Raw genomic sequence first — 15,664 nt, 5'->3', positions numbered from 1 at the left:
AATAATAATAATAATAATAGCAATAATAATGATAGCAATAATAATACTATATTGATAATAAACTTATTATTATTAATAATAATAATAATAACAATAATAATAATAGCAATAATAATAACTATGATAATAATAATATTAATAATAACAATATAATAATAATAATAGCAATAATAATAACTATAATGATAATGATAATATTAATAATAACAATATAATAATAATAATAATAGCAATAATAATAACTATAATGATAATAATTATATTAATAATAACAATATAATAATAATAAAAATAATAGCAATAATAATAACTATTATGATAATAATTATATTAATAATAACAATATAATAATAATAAAAATAATAGCAATAATAATAACTATAATGATAATAATAATATTAATAATAACAATATAATAATAATAATAGCAATAATAATAACTATAATGATGATAATAATATTAATAATAATAATATAATAATAATAATAACTATAATGATAATAATAATATTAATAATAATAATAATATAATAATAATAATAATAGCAATAATAATAATAACAACATTTTAGAACAGTGCCGTAGTAGGTAGTGCTGTTACCTCACAGCAAGAAGGTCGCTGGTTCGAGCCTCGGCTCAGTTGGCGGAGTGTGTGGAGTTTGCATGTTCTCCCAAGTGAATTGGGTAGGCTAAATTGTCTCTAGTGTATGAGTGTGTGTGTGTGTGTGTGTGTGTGTGTGTGTGTGTGTGTGTGTGTGTGTGTGTGTGTGTGTGTGTGTGTGTGTGCGTGTGTGCGTGTGTGCGTGTGTGTGTGTGTGTGTGTGTGTATGTGGATGTTTCCCAGAGATGGGTTGCGGCTGGAAGGGCATCCGCTGTGTAAAAACATGCTGGATAAGTTGGCGGTTCATTCCGCTGTGGCGACCCCGGATTAATAAAAGGACTAAGCCGACAAATAAATGAATGAATGAATGAATGAATAACTCATGGCACATTTTTAAAAAAGTAACTCGAATAGTATGACTTAATTTTGAAAACTTAAATCGTTACTTAAAAAAGTAATATTATTACGTAACTCGCATTACTTGTAATGCATTACCCTCAACGCTGTACATATCTATAAAATAAAACTTTTTCCAAGCTATAGAAATGTAACATTCCTAGTTAATCATAAAAGTCACTGTTCTACATAACTAAACACTGATTTATTCAGCTTTTATATTCATTTTAGTAATATTATTTTTACCTAAAATATGCAAATGCTTCTATGATTTATTTACAATACACAGCTTGTTAAGTTTTTTTAATGTTTTTAGTAGATCTATTTCATGAGAAACTTTATTATTTTGGATATGCACTGGTAATCTTAAATAAAAGTTAAAAAGGTTAAATATATATATATATTTTAAGTTTTTCGTTACTATACTTGCATAAATCCACAGATGTTTTATTTATTTATTTTTTTGTCTATTTTTTAAAATTGTGCACAGAAATAGCACAAAATGTCCACTAAATCTGTCTGGCCCTGTTTGCACTCAAGTGTGGAGTGCACTTTGAAGGGAGCACAATTGTCACTCTGAAGATCATTAAACTAAACTGTAATAAAAATAGTTTTGAGAGCAAATTAAAGGTCCCATGAAATAACAATAAAGCTTTTAGATGTCAGTATCAGTATTGTTATTTTTTAGATTTCTATAAGCCAGTGTGCTCCAAAACATCCAAAGTCACCTCACACTACAGTTTCTCATCACATCATAACCAATCAAATGCTCTGCAGTATCTGAAATGCCCCGCCCCCTTCAAGACGCTTCTCATTTGATTTTCATTTAACCACCCTCACTGATAAAACTAAACACTATTGGCTGTTCTTTGGGATTACATCAAACATCCAATAATAATCCACATTTCAAAGCACTTCACGGGACCTTTAAAGCAGATGTTTGTTTGAACGATGGATTCAGGAATCACTGAACTATATTCATCACGATAAACTTGCACACTTAGTTGACTAAGGATGGATTTGGGAAGCGCACCCCAGGCTAGATAAACCTAACTTCTGCATAGGCCACTGTAAAATCAATTAACCTCAGAAATGTTGATTTCTTTGCTGCTTCTTTGATTACTGAAGTGTTGTTTTGGTTTCTCCTGCAGGGATACCAGCGGCCCAGTCATTACATCGCAACTCAAGGTAAATGTGAACGGTTGAATAAATATTTTCCTTTTTTTTTTTTTTTCCATTTATTTAACTGCTTTTATTCTAGCCGAAATAAAACAAATAAGACTTTCCCCAGAAGAAAAAATATTATCAGACATACTGTGAACATTTCCTTGCTCTGTTAAACATCATTTAGGAAATATTTAAAAACGAAAATAAATTCAAAGGGGGCGAATAATTCTGACTATAACTGTAGATTAGACACTGTACATGTGGAGTCATTCATTCCTGTCTATGTGATCTCTAGTCTATTTTTAGTTTATCATTCGACTCCTATTCAGTTTTCACGGAAAACCCAGATTTAGCTTGTTTTAGCAAGAGGTTTGTGTTTGGATGTCTAGTAGATGACTTTTAGGGCTCTATTTTGACGGTCCATGCGCAGAGCTCAAAACGCAGGGCGCAAACGCTTTCAGGGCGTGTCAGGACGCGTTTTTGCTAATTTAAGGACGGGAAATCTGCCTTGCGCTTCGGCGCATGGTCTAAAAGGGTTGAGTTTATTTTCTTAATGAGTTATAGGTGTGTTTTGAGAATAAACCAATCAGAGTCTCATCTCCCATTCCCTTTAAGAGGCAGCTGCGTCACGCCAAGAGCGCATTCACTATTTACAGGACGCAAAGTAAGTCTAAGTGGAAAAAATAAGCATTTCACAAGCAAACAGTTCACAGTTTATTAACAGAAAACTGTTAAACAGAGCATCTACTGCGTGAGAATGAGAGATAATGGATCACTTTCACTTTCGCTCTTGGATAGGGAAACCTTTATGCACAGACATCAATTAGTCTATAAATAAATACTTTCGTTTGTTAAGCGCAAAGATTTGTTCTAAATTCAGTTCTAATTTCCAGCAAACGAATAAATGAACAATAATAGCAGAATGTGCTCAGAAACCTGAGTTATATCCTAAAACACACGCTGAGCCCCTTATGGTCTAAAACCTGACAGGTGGGCAAATCTAAGCTTGTTTTTAATAAAACAAATATAAATATGGATATAATAAATAATACTGCTAATAATAATAACATTATACAAAAGCAAATTGTTATGAATGAACTGAAAAAGCCTCCCGAGATGAAGAAGACATGAAGGCAGTGGTTTTTCATATTTATGTCGGCTAGAAAATAATATGTTTTGTAATATTTTAATCCTTTATATTTATATTCTATATCTATTCTTATTATATCCTCTATATATCCTTAATATTTACATTTTTTCATATGTAAAGATATTTGCCTATTGCTCTCTTGTGTGTATTAAGCAGTGTGTAAGCGAGGCGCAACTCTGTGCTGGAGTTTAGACCGGGTTAGTTTTGGTCTAATGAAAAATCTATTATAGTTTCTCAAAATAGCGACGCGCCAGCGGTCCGCCTCAGAACACCTTCCTTTTTAGACCAGAACGCCTATGGGCGCACATATGAGCGCTAATGCATTTGCTATTTAAAGAGCGTAGCGCAACGCCTCAAAACCACTCTTGCGCCAAGATGAAACTACCAAAAGACTATTGCGCCACGCCATGCGCCACACTGCGCCGGGTGTATGATAGAGCCCATAAACACACAATTGCTTAATACTGATTTGTGTAGGAAACTACATGTGTTAAGGTTGGGTTCAGGGATAGGCATTAGTACTCACTACAATAAATGCTGATTATTTATTTTTTTAATAATTTACATTTACTATTTTTACAGGAGAACAAATAGTTGCGAATATACACTGTGCTCAGCCTCGGTGTGTTTCTCCACAAGCTCATCCTCAGGTGTGTGTTTGCGTGTGTGCAGGTCCTGTCCACGAGACGGTGTATGACTTCTGGAGGATGATCTGGCAGGAGCAGTCGGCCTGTATCGTCATGGTAACCAACCTAGTGGAGGTGGGCCGGGTATGTGCCTATAGTGCCTGCTGAGGGGCCGCATGTGTGTCCGTGTTTGTGTGTGTGTGTGTTTTGTGCTCTGTGACGTGACCTGAGGCCCCTGCCTGATGAAACCTTTTGAAGAGTGAGATATTTCATATGCTCTGATGGACAAAAGCGGCTCAATCCCACACAGCCTGTCGTAGTTCACCACTAAATCAAACCAAAGAATAATGTTGATGACTTTGCAGCACTTCTCAAAGGGTTGAGGCATGTTTTTTTATCATTTTGCATGTTTTAGTGGTAAGTTTATATATGTTATTTATGTTATTTAAATATGTTATGTATATAACATATTTATATATATATTAGTTATATATGTGCATTTGAAATGACTTTACAGCAGTTGGAACGCTCAAATCATCTCATACACTGCAACAAATGCTTTTCCTACTTAGAGTTTTTGTCTTGTTTCTAGTCCAAATGTCTAAAACATCTTATCCGCTTGTTAATTCTGCAGACCAGCTACCGGGTCCGTGACATCATCGACTTTCGCTTTAAGATTTAAAGGGCCAGCATTGCACCAGACCCCCATAAGTGGTTTGGTTTGAAAGTGTAGAATCTATATGTTATGCACATATGCATCACTTTGTTTTTTATTCCACTGTATAAAAGTTATTTACACTTAAATACACAGTATTTTGGATGCCCGAGCTGGGAATTGAACATTGGTTTATTTTCATATTTTTAATATGACACATGTACAAGTTATAGCTCAAATGAAAGCTCTTGCCGGTGCTCATACGGTTCCAGCATTCTTTTTACTGAATTATATTCACATATCAAACAGTTGCTGAATGAATCTCGGTGTTTCCATAATGCAGAAGTGAAAACAATACATTAATGATCAATAAGCAGCCCCAGACAGCACAGACAGCTCATCTCTCACTTTTTGCTGTGCGCTTCATGCTCCTCTGTTTTTGAGATGATGTGCATAAGTAATGCTTTTATATGTCTGACGTGCTCCAAACACAATGAATTATGTTTGATCAAACAAAAGAATAGTGAAATAAACAATGATCGCTCCCTGTGGCTTGTACAGCACCTCTCATTAGTTGGAATACAAGAACTTCTGCATAGATTATGGTGGAGACATTTTTCTTTTTTCCTATGATTACAGACATGTGCAGGAACCACCAACATTAATTACAGCACGCTAGACCACACACAACCTAAAAGGTTCACTTATAAATTTGAGTTTATAAAAAAACATACAAAAAGCGCCTCTTTTTTAGGTGTTTATTATAACACAGACGACATATACAGATGTTTTAAACACTTTCAATAGTGTTTTATGAAAACTCAAAGGGTTTTCTTTAAAATGATACCCAATTTTTGCATTTACACCTCTGCATGTGGATTTGTGAAGCTTTTAAATTTGGGTAGGCAAAATCCAGGCGGAAATCCTAAAATAACAGAAGAGTTTAACTGGTTAAGTGTGACGTCACGCGATGCAGCTTCCAGGTCCGAGCGCTATATCAAACTGTATGGGGAGACTCATCAAATGAGTCAATATATACACAATATATACATCCATGCCTAATATCCGATGGCCAGAAAGTGATTGATGTTAAATTGTTCAAATTTTGGGTATTTGTGATGCAGCAAATCTAGAGCCTGATTTGTACACAATGATTTTATATAAGATTCCCTTTAATGTGTGATATGACTAAAAAGTGGGCATGAACAAATATTTTCTCAAGTCAAATGAGTAGCAGCTTGGACTCTGAAACAGTAATCCATACATCACATATACGACTTAACAAGCGGATATCACGAAGCATTTTCTAGGCATGCAAAACCGTCTTGTTTTCAGAAATAATATGCCAATATTAAGTAAGTAACAAGCGAAACAATCTGCCAATGGGGTAAGAGAAATAATCTTGTTTTTCCTTTTGACAGAAGATTATTTTCCTAAGCCCATTTGCAGATTATTTTGCTTGTTTTAAGGAAAAACTCACTTAATTTTGGTGTATAATTTCTTAAAACAAGACTCTATGTTTCGCTTGTCTAGAAAATGCTTCTTAATTTAAGAATTTTTAGATATTTGGACTAGAAACAAGACAAAAAATCTAAGTAAGAAAAGCATTTTTTGCAGTGTATGGCAGTTAACAATAACGTCTTCCAGCATTAGAAGAAAATCTTGACTGCTGTGAATCAATGTCTCTGTGTTGCTCTGCATCGGTCGATGTTGTGACTGTATTTAAAGGGACAGCTTATTCAAAAATAAACATTTACTCACTATTCACTCTGCCTCAAATGGTTTTAAAGCTGTATGAGTTTCTTCTTCTGTCGAAATTTAACATTTTGAACGCTGATATTTTGAAGAGCGCTGTAAACCTGTATCAACTGGCTTCCATGGTAGAAACAAACAAATACTTTGGAGGTCAGATCTCCAATTTCATTCTAATTATCTTCATTTGCAAACTCAAACAGGTTTTGAACGAGTGAATGGAGATTAAATGATGACAGAAATTTACATTTTGGGTGAACTGTCCCTTTATGATTTACATTTTGGGTGAACTGTCCCTTTAAGATTTACATTTCGGGTGAACTGTCCCTTTAAGATTTACATTTCGGGTGAACTGTCCCTTTAAGATTTACATTTCGGGTGAACTGTCCCTTTAAGATTTACATTTCGGGTGAACTGTCCCTTTAAGATTTACATTTCGGGTGAACTGTCCCTTTAAGATTTACATTTCGGGTGAACTGTCCCTTTAAGATTTACATTTCGGGTGAACTGTCCCTTTAAGATTCACATTTCGGGTGAACTGTCCCTTTAAGATTTACATTTCGGGTGAACTGTCCCTTTAAGATTTACATTTTCGGTGAACTGTCCCTTTAAGATTTACATTTTGGGTGAACTGTCCCTTTAAGATTTACATTTTGGGTGAACTGTCCCTTTAAAATTTACATTTTGTGTGAACTGTCCCTTTAAGATTTACATTTCGGGTGAACTGTCCCTTTAAGATTTACATTTCGGGTGAACTGTCCCTTTAAGATTTACATTTCGGGTGAACTGTCCCTTTAAGATTTACATTTCGGGTGAACTGTCCCTTTAAGATTTACATTTCGGGTGAACTGTCCCTTTAAGATTTACATTTCGGGTGAACTGTCCCTTTAAGATTTACATTTCGGGTGAACTGTCCCTTTAAGATTTACATTTCGGGTGAACTGTCCCTTTAAGATTTACATTTTCGGTGAACTGTCCCTTTAAGATTTACATTTTGGGTGAACTGTCCCTTTAAGATTTACATTTCGGGTGAACTGTCCCTTTAAAATTTACATTTCGGGTGAACTGTCCCTTTAAGATTTACATTTCGGGTGAACTGTCCCTTTAAGATTTACATTTCGGGTGAACTGTCCCTTTGAGATTTACATTTCAGGTTAACTGTCCCTTTAAGATTTACATTTTAGGCGAACTGTCCCTTTAAGATTTACATTTTGGGCGAACTGTCCCTTTAAGATTTACATTTTGGGCGAACTGTCCCTTTAAGATTTACATTTTGGGCGAACTGTCCCTTTAAGATTTACATTTCGGGTGAACTGTCCCTTTGAGATTTACATTTCAGGTGAACTGTCCCTTTAAGATTTACATTTTAGGTGAACTGTCCCTTTAAGATTTACATTTCGGGTGAACTGTCCCTTTAAGATTTACATTTTGGGTGAACTGTCCCTTTAAGATTTACATTTTGGGCGAACTGTCCCTTTAAGATTTACATTTTGGGCGAACTGTCCCTTTAAGATTTACATTTTGGGCGAACTGTCCCTTTAAGATTTACATTTTGGGCGAACTGTCCCTTTAAGATTTACATTTTGGGCGAACTGTCCCTTTAAAATTCAAACTCGGTCCTGGAAGGCCGGTCAGCTGCAGATTTTAGCTCCAGTTTGCCTCAACACACCTGCAGGGATGCTTCTAGAAAGCCTGCTAAGAGCTTGAGTCGGTGTGTCTGATTGAGGTCTAAACTTAGCAGGGCACCGTACCTCCAGGACTAAGTGTGGACACCCCCGCTTTAAGATGAATAAAAAAAATGTCATCAGCGTTCACTCACACCCAAGTGGTTCTAAACGTTTATGAATTTCTTTCTTCTGTTGAACACTAAAGAAGATATTCTGAAGAATGCTGGGAAAAAACAGCCATTAACCTCCATTATAAGAATAAAAAATACAGTGTTTTTCAGAATTCTTCAGTATATCCTCCTTAGTGTTCAGCAGAAGAAGGAAACTCAAACAGGTTTGGAACAAGTGGAGTTATGAGCAAAGGAATGTACATGTTTTTGGTGTACTGCCTCTTTAAGAGAGTCTTTAACGGGCATACAAGTGTCCCTGACATCCTAAACCTTGCATGTTTTCCGCTCTGTATTTTATGTTTGCTTGATCTCGTCCTCCTCTAGGTCAAATGCTATAAGTACTGGCCTGATGATGCTGAAGTTTACGGAGATTTCAAGGTCACATTTGTGGAGGTCGAGCCGCTCGCTGAATATGTTGTCAGGACTTTCACTCTGGAGAGGGTGAGATTATTTTGATGATGTTTAACGGTGTCTCATTATTGATGTTCTTTTGCAAATACAGTAAGTGTAATTCTCTCTGACTTTACAAAGCATATGTGATCCATTCCAGAATTGTTTTTTATCGAATTTTCTTAAACTGTAATAATGTACAACTAATCATCCATTATTCATGTAAAATAATACACAGTTCTCAACTGTAATAGGGAGCATTTGATTCTTTGGGCCCTATCATACACCCGGTGCAGTGTGGCGCAGGGCGCGGCGCAGTAGTCTTTTGGTAGTTTCATCTTGGCGCAAGAGTGGTTTTGAGGCGTTGCGCTACGCTCTTTAAATAGCAAATGCATTAGCGCTCATATGTGCGTCCATAGGTGTTCTGGTCTAAAAAGGAAGGTGTTCTGAGGCGGACCGCTGGCGCGTCGCTATTTTGAGAAACTATAATAGATTTTTCATTAGACCAAAACAAACCCGGTCTAAACTCCAGCGCAGAGTTGCGCCTCGCTTACACACTGCTTAATACACACAAGAGAGCAATAGGCAAATATCTTTACATATGAAAAAATGTAAATATTAAGCATATATATAGGATATAATAAGAATAGATATAGGATATAAATATAAAGGATTAAAATATTACAAAACATATTATTTTCTAGCCGACATAAATATGAAAAACCACTGCTTTATGTCTTCTTCATCTCGGGAGGCTTTTTCAGTTCATTCATAACAATGTGCTTTTGTATAATGTTATTATTATTATTAGCAGTATTATTTATTATATCCATATTTATATTTGTTTTATTAAAAACAAGCTTAGATTTGTCCACCTGTAAGGTTTTAGACCATATGGGGCGCAGCATGTGTTTTAGGATATAACTCAGGTTTCTGAGCACATTCTACTATTATTGTTCATTTATTCGTTTGCTGGAAATTAGAACTGAATTTAGAAACAGTTCTGAAACAAATATTTGCGCTTAACAAACAAAAGTTAAGTATTTATAGACTAATTGATGTCTGTGCATAAAGGTTTCCCTATCCAAGAGCGAAAGTGAAAGTGATCCATTATCTCTCATTCTTACGCAGTAGATGCTCTGTTTAACAGTTTTCTGTTATAAAACTGTGAACTGTTTGCTTGTGAAATGCTCATTTTCCCACTTAGACTTACTTTGCGTCCTGTAAATAGCGAATGCGCTCTTGGCGTGACACAGCTGGGTCTTAAAGGGAATGGGAGATGAGACTCTGATTGGTTTATTCTCAAAACACACCTATAACTCATTAAGAAAATAAACTCAACCCTTTTAGACCATGCGCCGAACCGCAAGGCAGATTTCCCGTCCTTAAATTAGCAAAAACGCGTCCTGACACACCCTGAAAGCGTTTGCGCCTTGGTTCATGGACCGTCAAAATAGAGCCCTATGACTGTGGTGTTTGACTTATTCTGCAACTTTTAAAACCACTAACATAGTTGAGGGTTACAGAGTTGCATAAAAACTTGCTAGATAAGTTGGCGGTTCATTCCGCTGTGGTGACCCTGGATAAATAAAGGGACTAAGCCAACATGAAAATGAATGAATGAATAAAGCTGAATGTATGATTAAGACAAATTAAGTTAGTATTGTCAAGACTAAATGTCCATACGTACACATAAAATAATTTTTAGAGTTAACTTAATGTCATTTATCTTATTCAAAATGTTTTTGAATTGTAATTCAAGGCTTATCGGGAGACGCAGAATGATCCCACAATTCTACAATCACCCATGCACTTCTGTTTGGGTGCTGTCGTTGTGTCTGTGCATGTCTGAGGATGTGTTCTCATCTCTAACTTCACTTTCTGAAATGTGTGAAGACACTTTGTCTGATATTCACACAGGTGTTTAATCTTTAACACCTGTCCATCTCAATGATCTGCTAACCACACACACACACACACACACACACACACACACAGAGAGAGACTTTGGCTTCACCATTGCATCTGTGGTTTTGAAATTGCGCTTGTGTGTTTTTCTTTACTCTTTCTGTGATGTGTGTTCTTGCTGAGTTACAGTGTTGTGAGTGTTATGTGCATGTGATTTGTTTTGTGCATGATTGTTTTGGTCTTTTTTTTGACAGAGGGGTTTCAATGAGGTGCGAGAGGTGAAGCAGTTTCATTTCACCGGCTGGCCTGATCATGGAGTGCCGTATCACGCCACCGGACTGCTGTCCTTCATCAGACGAGTGAAGATGTCCAACCCGCCCACCGCTGGGCCTATAGTCGTCCACTGCAGGTACACACACACACACACACACATTAGCACTAATGTTGGTAAAAGAGACTTCTATGGCTGCGTTTACACTGTGAATCTTGATGGTCAATTGTTCTGAACAGGGGCGGACTGGCCATCTGGCAATTCTGGCAAATGCCAGAAGGACCGGACCATTTTTTAAATGTGGGCCGGTCAGCTATTTATTATTTTTTTTATATGTATTGTTTTTTAAATGCAGTCAGCTTTAATCTCATGAGAGATGTGAATATTATGATGATGATGGTGATAATAGTAAGAATAATAGTAAATGTTAAGCATCGGCCCAATCGGCAACAACCGGCTGGTTTCGAGATGGGCCGACCCAATCTGAGGTTACGCAGACACAATCAAAATCTGGCAAGAATGTCAAACAAACAGTGAGTCCAACACAAGCTAATTGTCAGAGATGGACCATAAAAAGGGAAAGGCAGTCAAGTCAGACATTGCCAATTACATAAAATTAACTGAACTAGAAAGAGGGCAGTGCAGTGGCGCAGTAGGTAGTGCTGTTGCCTCACAGCAAGAAGGTCACTGGTTCGAGCTTCATCTGGGTCAGTTGGTGTTTCTGTGTGGAGTTTGCATGATTGTGTGGGTTTCCTTCACAAGTCCAAACTAGGGTTGTAACAATATACCGGTATGACGGTCTACCACGATTTGAACATGCACGATTATCATACCATGAACAATTGCATATCAACGGTTTTAACCCTTAAAGACAGAGACAGCCGCCCGCGGCTAAAAATAAGTATTGCTCTTAAATGTTTAATAACTTTTGATCCGCTGATCCGATTCATACAATTCAAAGATTGGCATAAAGAAGAGAATCTCAGCTTTCCAGTGCATAACATTCGCGGACTTTCAGAGGCTCCGGAATCAATGCGGTTACGTCATCAAAATTTGACAACGCTGATTTGACAAAGAAACGCTCGTCACTGTGTCTCCGGACAAACCAGACATGATACATTGATGCATTGTCCCTCCTCCATGCCCAGATTGGTTCAAACTCGCTATATCACAACCAATAAGCATAGGTTTCGCTTTTGTTTGTGGACCAAGCTTTTTGAACAACACAGAATGAGAGATAGGCATACATTTATGCGCGGCTAAATAAAACGCAAAAAAAAGTTTTGCATGAAATAATTCTCATACTAAGTACTTTTGCATGCACAGCAGCACAGAAACATGACAAAACAGTGACACAGTAAAGACGAACTGCTGCTCTTGCTGTTTTCAAAAGACGCAAATGAAGATGCAGCTGTTTGTCTGCATTGCATACAACCATATCCAAATCCATATCCACAGACAACCATATCCATGCTGGCACATAAAACCTAAGGATGTTCCATATTGAATCTAGTTTCGTTATGTAACTATTTATAGTATAGTAAATATTTATATCTATATTTTTACTGAGGATTTGCACCATGTTTATTTGGACTTTATTTGGACTTTGACACATTATTTATTATTTTCCAATTTTTTTATTTGTTCATTGTAAGTGGTGTTGTTTATAGTAACTGAAAATATATTATTTGGAAAAAGTCAAATTTGCTTCACTGTTCTATTATTTTGTAACATTTGTAACATACCGTATACCGCGAAACCGTCAAACCGTGGTATTGTTTTAGACGATTATCATACCGTAAAAAATTCATACCGTTACAACCCTAGTCCAAACACATGCTATAGATGAATTGGGTAGGCCAATTGGGAATTGGGTAACCCAGTAATGGGTTGCAGCTTTGAAGGCATCCGCTGTGTAAAACATATGCAGGATAAGTTGGCGATTAATAAAGGGACTAAGCCGAAAAGAAAATGAATGACATGATTGCATATATGCATGGGTTGTTTTTGTTTCAGTCACACACATTAAATGTTTAAATATCTCTTAAATAGGTACTGCTTATATAATTTTACCATCTGTACACCAATATAAGTAGTGAATGTGCGTGTCTTGGTGTGGCTACAGTGCCAGGGCTGATTTTTAGTCCCAGTCCGCCCCTGGTCCTGAATAAAAAAGAGCTCTGGTAATAAAAGAGTGCTCTTTCCTCCATTCCTGTATTTAATCTGTTATGTAATGTAGTTTTATTCTGTATATACACAGCGGAGGAAATAAGTATTCGACACGTCACCATTTTTCTCAGAAAAATGTCACCGTACTTTTCAGAGGCCTGACCTGCTTTAATGAACAGCAGAGGCTGACGTTCGCTCTCCACGTCTAGACGTTTGACTCTGGTGCTTGTGCACTCTGCAGGATGTGATGTAGAACAGTCTGCTGGTGTTGAGCAGAATGCATTGTCATTGGCTAGTGACGTCACTTCCTGTTCTGATCTTAGGGTAAGGCCTCATTAGCATATGCGGTTGGTTCTGTACAGGTTTTACCCACTGTACATCAAGCGGTCCACATCTGACACTGTTGGTCAGTCTGTCAATGTTCTTCTGCCAGACGTGTTAAATGATGAGGATGATTTCACCATGGTACAGCACCACGCTGCTGCCGCTCGTGCCCCGAGAACAGGATGTGGTCTCGCCTGCAGAGCTGCATGCAGCAAAACAATCCCATAATGCAGCTTTCTGTTTCTTTAAACTGGTTACAGTGTTTGTTTGCCGCCGGCTTTGTTCTTTTGGAGTCTGAAAAACTGCAAGTGAGCTGATTTAAAGAGCTATACCAAGCGCCTCTCAAACTGTGTGCCCGCTTGCAGGAAGACTCCTAAAGGGACAGCTCACCCAAAAATAAAAATCTGTCATCGTTTACTCATCCTTCATTGCTCAAACCTTATTTGTTTCTTTCTTCTATTGAACACAAAAGAAGATCGTATGAGAAATGCTGGTTGCTGGCACACATTGGACACTATCATACACCTGGTGCAATGTGGCACAAGGCGCAACGCAAATGTTGCTTGCTAGTTTCAGCTTGGTGCAAGAGTCTTTTGACGTTTTGCGCCACGCTGTTTAAATAGCAAATGCATTTGCGCTTATATGTGCGCCTATAGGCGTCCTGGTCTAAAAAGGAAGACGTTCTGAGGTGTATTGCTGGCGCGTTGCTATTTTGAGAAACTATAATAGATTTTTCAATAGACCAAAACAAACCCGGTCTAAAGTCCAGCGCAGAGCGCGTTAGTTATGCGCCTCGCTTACACACTGCTTAATACACACAAGATGTAGAGCAATACGCAAATATCTTTACATATGAAAAATAATTTAAATATTAAAGATATATAATAATATATATATATAGGATATTAATATAAAGGATTAAAATATTACAAAACATATCATTTTCTAGCCTACATACATTTAAAAACCCCTGCCTTCATGCCTTCTTCATCTCGGGAGGCTTTTTCAGTTCATTCATAACAATTTGCTTTTGTATAATGTTATTATTATTAGCAGTATTATTTATTATATTTATATTTATATTTGTTTTATTAAAAACAAGCTTGGATTTGTCCACCTGCAGGTTTTAGACCATATGGGGCTCAGTGTGTGTATTAGGATATAACTCAGTATTTTGAACACACTTTGTTATTATTGTTCATTTATTCGTTTTCTGGAAATTAGAACTGAATTTAGAAATAGTTTTGACACAAATCTTTGCGCTTAACAAACAAAATTAATTATTTATAGGCTAATGGATGTCTGTGCGTAAAGGTTTCCCTATCCACGAGAGCGAAAGTAGATAATGGAGGCTCATCTCTCATTCTGGCGCTGCAGATGCTCTGTTAATCTGGTTTCTTGCTAGTGAAATGCTCAGTTTTTCCACTTACACTTACTTTACACCATGTAAATAGCAAATGTGCTTATGGCATGATGCAACTGGCTCTTAAAGGGAATGGGAGATGAGACTCTGATTGGTTTATTCTCAAAACACACCTATAACTCATTAAGAGAATAAGCTCAACCCTTTTAGACCAAGCGCCACGGCGCAAAGCGGATTTTTCCGTCCTTAAATTAGCAAAAGTGGCTTCTGACACGCTCTGAAAGCGTTTACGCTTTGCACTTTGCACATGGATCTTCAAAATAGAATCCATTGAGTTGCTTGTCTAGAAAATGCATCCTAATTTAGGAATGTTTAGATATTTGCACTAGATATAAGACACTATGGGCTCTATTTTGATGATCTAGGCACAAAGTGCAGGGCGCAAAAGCATTAAGGGTGTGTTAGAATAAACGGATTATAAAGCTGATTATGGTGAATGACTATGATTCTTCAAAGTTTCTGTTGTGTTTTTTGTTGCTGGAATCTTGTCGTGTCGCCTGTTAGCACTCAATGTCAGACAGTTTACACATAAAAGTTTGTCCAGATCACTACTAATGAATCTTTAAGAAAAGCTCAGGTGTTTGAGGGGGTTTAAAGCGAAGTGGACTCTCTCTCACACACACACACACACACACACACACACTGCATCACATCTTTCACTGTGTGTTTGATTTATTCTGTGTTTGCGTGTGTTTCAGTGCCGGAGCCGGACGGACCGGATGTTACATCGTGATCGACATCATGCTGGACATGGCTGAGAGAGAAGGAGTGGTGGACATCTATAACTGCGTCAAAGCTCTGCGCTCCAGACGAATCAACATGGTTCAGACCGAGGTGTGTGTGGCCTTCTGAATCTAATTTTTTTCTCATAATTTAATGTACAGTCATGTGAAAAAGTCCAGATGGTCTTTGCAATTAAAATAGTTTCCATATCAAGACATAAAAGTGATCCGGGGTCTCATTTATAAATGCAGTGTACGCACAAAATGTGTGTA

The 15,664-nt window shown here is 37.0% G+C and overlaps 1 protein-coding gene across 54 annotated transcripts in view; it reads left to right on the top strand.

Annotated features, from left to right (window-relative positions):
* The window catches only part of ptprk (protein tyrosine phosphatase receptor type K), a 300,910-nt gene that overhangs the window by 269,709 nt on the left and 15,537 nt on the right, over positions 1 to 15,664 (top strand). For 35 of the 54 annotated variants that reach the window (NM_001443271.1, NM_001443270.1, NM_001443269.1 and 32 more), the window contains 5 exon segments: positions 2,149 to 2,185; positions 3,987 to 4,084; positions 8,509 to 8,625; positions 10,737 to 10,891; positions 15,368 to 15,503. In NM_001443271.1, coding sequence (NP_001430200.1) covers positions 2,149 to 2,185; positions 3,987 to 4,084; positions 8,509 to 8,625; positions 10,737 to 10,891; positions 15,368 to 15,503 — 543 coding nt within the window. 54 annotated transcript variants of the gene reach the window in all.

Source organism: Danio rerio, chromosome 20 (assembly GCF_052040795.2).
Source record: "Danio rerio strain M-AB ecotype USA chromosome 20, GRCz13ab, whole genome shotgun sequence".
Lineage (NCBI taxonomy): Eukaryota > Metazoa > Chordata > Actinopteri > Cypriniformes > Danionidae > Danio > Danio rerio.
The sequence above is the reverse complement of the archived record's forward strand: the minus strand, read 5'-3'. Positions and strand labels throughout refer to the sequence as shown.